The sequence below is a fragment of the Physeter macrocephalus genome, chromosome 13 (genome assembly GCF_002837175.3).
Source record: "Physeter macrocephalus isolate SW-GA chromosome 13, ASM283717v5, whole genome shotgun sequence".
Lineage (NCBI taxonomy): Eukaryota > Metazoa > Chordata > Mammalia > Artiodactyla > Physeteridae > Physeter > Physeter macrocephalus.
The window spans coordinates 83966758-83975013 of NC_041226.1; the positions used below are offsets into that span (position 1 = coordinate 83966758).

The following is an 8256-nucleotide window of genomic DNA, read 5'->3' on the forward strand; positions in this document are numbered from 1 at the left end:
GCCGCGGCGTCCACGCCTCCCCACGGCCCACCGGATGCCCCATTGTCTCCCGCTCGTGTAGTGGGGCAAGGACCCCGGGAGGGGTGAGGGTCTTGCCCGGGTCCCGGGGATTCCGCCTGGTGGGCCCCCTTCAAGCTCACCCTGCGTTGACCCTGAGCCAGACGGCTCAGTGCCCTCCCCTCCGGCAGCGACCTGGGCGGGTCGTCCTGGCCGCCCGAGGGAAGCGCTTTGTTCCCACTCGGCCCGTCCAGGCCAGACGGTGCTTCTGTCGGCCAGGGAGGGTCCCCGGCGGGCAGGAGCTCCACCAGGGTGTCCTCAAGCGGAGGCAGGGCGAGGGAGCCGGGCGCTGTGCCCCCACTGCCCCCTTGCAGGTGGGGTGGCTGGAGCCCAGATGGGTAAACACTGCCCAGGCCACGTGGCAGGTCAGGCCCCCCCGGGACCTCGGCACGGGACGGGCTCGTCGTCCACAGTCACGCAGACGTATCCCTAGCTCCTCTCCTTTGCCGAAAGCTTCTGTCGCCCCTCTTACCAGCTACTCAGGAGGGAGGTGGGCCCCACGCCAGCTCCGTGTATATGAGGTGTCTGGGACTCGAGCGGGCTGCGAGCTGCCTGGGCGATTCCACCGCCAGGGCCCTTGGTCCTCCACGAGGAGAGGGGCACCTCGTTCCCGCCAGCCATGCGAAGGCCAGAGGCGGGGTGCCAGCGGCTCTGATGCAAATGCCCTTGCTGGGTGCGGGGGTCTGGGCCCCCTGTGGTCCCGAACAACCTGCCAGGCTGACAGACGGGAGCTAGTGAGAGAGTCGGGGCCTTCACCGTCCTGGGCCCCTGCGGGAGGCTCAGAGCTCCCGGGACGGCTGGAGCCGCACGCAGGTTGAGTCTGAGGGCGCGGGGGCGGCGGGGGGCGGGGCGGGGGGGCGCACCCTTCTCCTGTGTCTTGATATCCAGCCAAGCTCAGTACTCAGAGCCACAGTGCTCACTCTGTCCAGAAAAGCCTTCCAAAATAGATGGAACAGGGTGTGTCCGGAATGGGATTAGGAAGGACGGGCTGAGGTCACTGGCTCCGAGGGGAGGGTGATGTGTTCTAGCCCTAAGCGACCAGGCAGCCTGCTGAGGGCCAGGCCGCGGCCTAGACCTTCCCGAGCTGCGGAATCAAGCAGGTCAGCTGGGGGGCGGCCCACGACGGCCTCTCTCATGTCGGTGACCCAGTGCCCTTCCCAGAGGGGCCAGGGCTATTTCTCCCCGGCAGAGGAACAAACGCAAACGGCGAGGGCGAGAGTGAACGTTTGTGCTTCTGGCTTCAGCCCCTGGGGAAGGAGTCGGACTGGAACCTGGGCCTGACCTCCCTCGCCCCACGCCTCCCCCAAGGACGGCTGTGGAATGAATACGTGCACACGCCCTGTCCAGAGGTCCGTGGCCAAACCACAGGGCCCGGGGAAGCAGCCCAGGCCATCTGGGAAGCCAGCTACCCTCCTCTCCTCCGCTGGCCCTACGGGGTCCACTCAGGGTTCCCCAGGCCCGTCTGTGAGCTGGGGGGCTGCGGGCGTTCCTTTGCCCAAGGCTTGGGAAAGACAGAGGTCCCCGCCCCCCAGCTTGCGGTCTGGCGAGGGGGCCAAATTATCTCTACCACGGTCATCCGAAACCCAAACGTCTTCCCATGGCCTTGACTTTATTAGCCTGACCTGTTCCGGCCCCGTCCACGGTGGGGCTGCGTGGTGTGTGCGCCTCTGAAAGCAGCCTGGGCCCTCCAGGGACTGCCGCGCCTCAGTCACCGTGTGGCTTCCTGCCTGCGTCTGCGGGAGCCTTGTCCTCCCTATCCCCTGAGCGTCTGCCACCCCTGCTCCCCACGGGGCCGGGCTCGCTGGGGCACAGCCGCGTGGTGCAGCTTTGTGGGAGCTGCCCGGGCCCTGGGCTGGCCCCCATCCTGGCAGGGAAGCAGGGCTCCTCCTGCCGCACGGAGGACAGTTCTGGAAGCCCCACGAAGGGAGCAGGGGACTCACCCCGTTTCAAGGGCCTGTGCGAGGCCCATCCCCAGGGGGCTGGAAGAGTGGGAGACCAGGACCAGAGCTCAGTCCTAATCAAAGAGTAAGGACAGAGGCCACCCAGGCGGGAGGATGCTGCCAGGTTCTCACCCAGCAGCATGCCTTCCTCTCCAGACCTAGAGAGTGAGGGGCTCTCGGGGAAACCAAGCCAGGAGAGGGAGCTTCTGCACAGGTGAGGGAGGGTGCTGATCGGAGACCCCTCCCACCCCTGCTTCTGGCACCGATTTCAGGGCTGGGAACTCTCAGGAGGCTTTCCCGTGTGAAGAACTGAGAGGTCAAGGCAGGAAGAGCTTGCTTTCTGGATCCACCCCCACCCCCACCGAACCCTTCCTGGGATCTGGGAAACAGACCATTCTGCTAACCTTGACCTCAGGGACCGTGCCAGTCTGGCACGCATGCTCTATGCCTTCCCTACTGCGCCCGAGGCAGACAGTACTAATCAATCCCCACACTGTCCCCAGTTCCAGACACACCTTACAACTCTCCGAGGCTGCTCTGGGCAGCCTGCCAGTCAGGGCTAGGAACCCAGGGTAAAGCTCCCTGCCTCCCTGCTTTGACACGGGCCTTATCGAGTGTTTCCTAAGCACCTTCTCAGAAGCTCTCAAGGGCTACAGGCGTGGTCCCTGAGCCTAAGGGGTTACGGGTGGCTTCTTTAGGGTGTGGGTGGACGCGAGACCGTCCTTTGGTCAGTGACCACAGAACGGGCCTTCTGGGTCCTCTTTCCACCCTCTCAGTTTGCATCTCTTTGGGGGGGGATGGTTCGCAGGCCTCGACTGAGGGCTGGGGGACCCCAAGTTCTGGCCAGGGTCTGCTGGCCCCCGGATGGGCTGAGGCCCTGCCCCCGGCCCCTCAGTAGATCCCCTTCATCCTCTTGCTGTCGGGATCGAAGGGAGACTTGAGGTGAGCCTGGGCCGAGTACGTCACCCCCATCCTCTCCAGGGCGTACTCTCCACTTTTCACGAAGTCCAGCGAGACCTAGTAGCAGAAGAGGAGGGGCCTTGGTCACTCGTTACCCAGTGGGTGCTGGGCTCACGCTACCTGCCTCTTGGGACGGGGCCAGCTGTCTCGGCCTCACGCCCCTCCTGCGGGCAAACCCATCGCTGTGCTGAGGGTCTTCCCTGAGCCGGGGAACTGCCCTGAGCAGGTAGATTCTGCGTCCCTGTGTCCCCGAGTTGGACCTGAGCACCTGGGGTCCAGCAGAGCCGAGGTCTGGCAGTCAGTGAGACTTCTCCCGCGGGGCAGCACCCCTCCGCCCTGGAACTGCAGGTCCCTGGGAACCGGAGCACGGCCTGGACACGCAGGGCAGTGACAGGCAGAGGCGGAGCGGGCCGGCCCAGCGCGGGCTCCTGTTCTCCTGGTGCAGAGAATACACCCAGGGCCGGGCCTCACGGAGGGGTTCTGCTCGGGTTGTTAAACGACCTCTCTCGGCTGCTCAGGGTTGGACGGAAAAAGTACCCCAAACGGACGAGGCTTTTTACGCGACCGCAGTGCTGGAATGGAGGGGCTTCTAGACCAGGCTTCTGAGCCGTGGTGGGCACTGGCTGGGCTCAAAGCTCCCCGCTGCCCCCACTGGGCCCAGAGGCAGGTGGCAGAGACCACTGGTGCCTTCAGACGTCGGAAGGACTGGCTTGTCCAGAGCTGGGGCGTAGTCCTTACTAATAAACACCCCGGAGGCCACCAATTCTGCCCCCACGTCCAGAGCCTTTCCTTTCAAGGGCAGTTTTCCTATTTTACGAAGGAGTCTTGGCTCTCCCGCTGCTGTGCTGGCAAATGTTTAACAACCAGCTCTCCAGGGAGGGGAAGGGGTTGGGGGATGGGGGAGGCCTGATGGTGGCATTTGCCCATTTCCATGGTATAAACACACTGGACATCCCCGATGGCAGGGTTGGGAAGAGGTGGACACAGTCGGCTCTTACAAGGCAGCCTGAGCCGGCCCTGGCCCTGCACTGGTCAAACCCGGGTACCCTGGGCCACCTGTCTGGGTAGAGGTATAAGTGTTCCTTCCTTGGTCACATTAATTAGAAACCCAACCTGACCAAGCAGAAAAAGCAAGAATTATTGCTCTTTGAAAGAAGAGGTGACTAGGCCCGCACCCACCCCTACCCTTGCATGGGGCAAACGGACACAGGGCTTCAGCTGGGACCCAGGGCTCCATATCTGGGGTGTCAGAGAGTCCTCTGTCACTGCAAAACGTCATCACCAGCCATGGCAACCCCTGCGTCACAGCGGTGCTCAATTAAGGCTCCACTCAGAGCAGGGAGCTGTAGACAGCCCTGTGAGGCAGGTGGGAATAATCTGTCCCCATTCTACAGATGAGGAAACCGAGGCTCAGAGAGACGCCCTTGTCCAAGGTCGCCAGGCCAGTCCAGGGCAGAGCGCCAAAGCTACTGAGGCCGAGGCTGTGTCCTGAGCCTCCCAGCCCGCTGCGGATGCAGCCTCCTCAGACAGCACCGCGGCCTGGCCCCTCCCCCCGTGGGTCTGCCATCAGGCCTGGCCCGCCCCTGCACCTCTGCCAGGGCTGGTCTGACTCACTCCTCCTGCCCCCTCCACGCAGCTGCTTCCATGTGCCTCCCCCAGCCTGGAGCCTCAGTGGGGGGAGGTGGGGGGCTGCAGCCCAGAGACTGTCGGGCCAGGGGAGGCCGGAAGGCCCAGCTGGATGGGCACCCCTGCCCCGACGTCACAGCCTCCTGGGGCCTCTTTCTCCGCCGTCAGGGGGCTGGTGCACGCCTCCAGGAAGCAAGCAGGTGAAGCCGTAACGGTGCCACCAATGACAACGGGCTCCCCCGCGCCGCTCGCGTCACACCACCCAGCCAGCCCGGCATGAGCTTCACACCCCTCCCAGGGCTCAGACCCCCGGAGGCCCCCTAAGGGCCCTCACTCCCCGGCCAGCGTGGACGGCGGCATCCGTGCTCGGTGGGGGGTTATCTGGGTTCACAAATGATTGTTTGGGCAAAATGTTTAGATTTTCTCCACCCAGAACAAGCCGCCCCCTCTGTCTCATTGCCAAGTTTCCCAAACGTGCCTGCGCGTGTGTGTCTGCGTGCACGTGCGCCGGCGCGTGTGCGCACAGGCGGGTACACGCGTGTGCGCACCGATGTGTGTACGCACAACCGTATGCACGCACGCGGGGCCTCCAGCTCCAGGGAGCAGCGGGCGTTGGCCCGGCCCAGGGCCTCTTCCTGACCAGGAGAAGCTTGGAGCTTCCAAAATCAGATTCTTTCGGAGAGAAAATATGGAAAGAGCTCCGACTCTGCCCGGGGACACAGCCCCGTCCGTCAGTCACCCCACTGTGCTCTGGGCCCCGCACGCCCAGCACGCTCGAGGCCGGGGGCAGGGGTGCTGGTGCGGAGCCTGGGAGGACCCGGGGCTCCCGGTGGCGGTGCTGGCGGGTGGGACTCACCGGCCCGCCGCTGGGGTCCCGGATGTAGCCGTAGGCCAGGGTCTTGTCGACGGTGAACCCGAAGTCGGCCCTCCGGACGTGGCCCACCACCTGGCCGTTTCTCCAGATGGCCTCCAGGCCGAACATGGGCACTTTCCTGGAAGAAGCAATAGACGGCTGGGACCCCAGAGCCCCCGACGGGAAACTCCTGCGCTCCGCCTGGTCGAGGAGAGCGGGGCCGCGCCCGCCACACCGCGGGCTCCACGCCGCAGGGCTGGTCTGCTATGAGCCCCCGTGCCCGGCGCCTGGCCCCCGGGATGCTGCGGCACAGGCTCCGAGCAAATAAATGGATGAACAGAAAACGCCAGAACCGGGATCTGACTTTCGTGTCTCTAGGGACAGGCCCCACAGAGTTGGAAGAGGCCCATCTTGAGATTTCTTTCCCGTTTGACTTCTGATCAGTTTAAAACTGTCATACGACTTGTTTTACTCTGATGGCTCTCCTTTCTCTACAGTGCGCTGTATCATCTATCACAAGTGCTTTTCTGTATTACACATAAGGTACAATGCTCGCTGTAAAAGTGTTGAAAATTCAAAACAGAAAACAAAGAGAAGATTAAACTACAGTCACAGAAACGCCAGCACCGGACCGTCTGGTGCAGATCTTGGCAGACGTGCCCCTCCCGCGCGTCGCGCCCGCGAGGACTGCGCTGGGCCCTGGGGAGGCGGCGAGCGCCGCGTGGCCCCGCGGGTCCCCGGGGCGGGTGCCGAGGTCCATGCCCGGCGGCGAGTGGGGCACAGCTGGGCCTGGTCACGGTAACTGGAACTGGGTGAACCCTACACCGAGGAAAAGAGCCTGCACAGGGTCCGGGGTGCCGCCCAGTTCAGAGACCAGGAGGAAAAGGTCTGGGCCCCACGGGTCCAGTGGATGAGGGTGGGACGGAAGGAGGCTTTGCAAGCACGCTCTTGTCTCCTTTGGTCTCACCCAGTCCTACTGGGGCGCCACGTCCATGGGAGGGAACAGCCTCAGAGAGGCCCCAGCCGGCGCCCGGGCCGCGTCTCTCCTCAGGCCTGGGACCGGCCAGGCCACGGCACTGGGTGGATTCTGCAGCCCGGCAGGGAGCCCCCGAGCGGGCCGAGCCAGGCTGTGGCCGGTGCTGTCTGAAGTTGCGGGCGCTTCCTGGAGCGCCAGGCGGCAGGCCTCGGAGGACCCCTGCTCCGTCTGCACCCCAGACCAGAGCTGAGCTGCTCCCCGGGAGATGGACGAGGAATCAGGCGGAGAGGCGGCCTGATGGGGACCCAGGGAGAAGCCGTAGGACGATGACAACCCCCAGCTCTGCTCTCTCTCCGCCCCCCTCCCCTGGGCGCTCTCAACACTTGCTTTGGAGGTTCCATATCTGGGAGACGTGGCACCCTTGACGGCTGGCTGTCAGCTCCAAATCAACGAAGCCCAGAGATGCCCGCCGCCCTGGAGACGGTTGCTACTCAGACTCCGTGTCACACCATCTATGTCTTCCAGTGCCAGCACCCGGGACCCAGGGACAACGTGGGCTCAGCTCCGAGCACGTAAGGGCGACACGCTCAAAAGCCGCCCCGGGGGAGGTGGGGGAGAAGGGATTAGGCCCCTCCACGGGGCTCTCCTTCCACCTCTGCCACGTGCCCGGGCGAGAGCCACTCTGTCCCTTGGCCCCCACGGTCTCCATCTGTAAGGGGGCTGGTGGCCCCAGCCTGGCCCTTCCCTCCACGGTCCCCCCTCCCGGGCCGTGGGGAGGCTCTAACGAGGACACAGTGGGGCGTGGCAGCGCCGTGGCGGGCAGCCAGCTCGAGGCCCTCGGTCTGGAGCCTCCCACAGAGCTGGCTTGGGTCGGCAGGGCCCTTCACTTTTAAAATCTGTGTTTGAGGGAATTCCCTGGCGGTCCGGTGGCAAGGACTCTGTGCGTTCACTGCCGAGGGCGTGGGTTCAATCCCTGGCTGGGGAACTTAGACCCTGCCAGCCGCGTGGCGTGGCCAAAATCAAATCAGATCAAATCTGCGTCTGATGAGCGCTGCCCTCCTTCACTCCCTGCTGACCAGCACCCGGCCCGGGCCTGGCGGGACCTGAGTTTGCAGCGTCGGCTTCGGAGTCAGGCCCGGCATGGCCCCAGCCTCCTCCCCTGTAACGGCGCTGCGGTGGGAGCTCAGGGGGCCTGGCCCGTGGGGAGCGTCCCACCAGGCGGCTCGAGAGGAGGAACCCAGAAGTCTGCTTGTCGGCGGCGGTCGCTTCTGGCAGCCCTGGTCCCAGGGGTACTCACTCGTCCACGGTGAAGCCCACCAGGCGCCGGCAGAGGCCCTCGGTCCGCTGCTTCTCCAGGGCCTCGCGCCCCAGGAAGGGGATGGCGGACTTGAGCTTGCAGGCGAAGGCCAAACCCGCCTCCAGGGGGCTGTCGTCGGACCGCAGGTCGGCGTGCCAGTGCCGGTAGCCTGGGTGGGGAGACGACGGGGTCAGCGCCAGCAGAGGCAGACACACGGCCTTCGCAGGACGCACGTGGGCGCCTGCCCCAGCCCACATGCCCACCCTAGAAACTCCGTGGCCTGGGCCTCCCGGGGAGGGGGGCATCCTCGATCGTAGTAGGTCCCCTGGACGAGCCCCCATCAGCGCTGCGGCACCTGGGCCGTCAGGCTGGGGGCCCTGGGAGGGAGCTGTGAAGGGGCGGCCCTGAGGGCCCCTTCCCGCTCCGATGTCCTCCAGCTCTCTCCGGGAAACTTGGCGCTACATCCAGATCCAGCTCTGGCCCCCGCCCGCCCCTGCCTGGGAGAGCACCCCTCCCCGCAAGAGTGCTGGTGTCAAGAGACGCCAGC

General features: G+C 65.1%; 1 protein-coding gene across 1 annotated transcript in view; it reads right to left on the bottom strand.

The window, feature by feature from the left end:
• Nucleotides 1–2635: 2635 nt before the first annotated feature.
• The window catches only part of LOC114487444 (sarcosine dehydrogenase, mitochondrial-like), a 10693-nt gene continuing 5072 nt past the window's right edge, over nucleotides 2636–8256 (bottom strand). The window contains exons 2-4 of the mRNA XM_055089386.1: nucleotides 7710–7878; nucleotides 5440–5575; nucleotides 2636–3014 (exon numbers count right to left, since the gene is read on the bottom strand). Of these exons, the coding sequence (XP_054945361.1) occupies nucleotides 2889–3014; nucleotides 5440–5575; nucleotides 7710–7878 (431 nt within the window). The 3' untranslated portion in view covers nucleotides 2636–2888. The remainder of the gene's footprint in view (nucleotides 3015–5439; nucleotides 5576–7709; nucleotides 7879–8256) is intronic.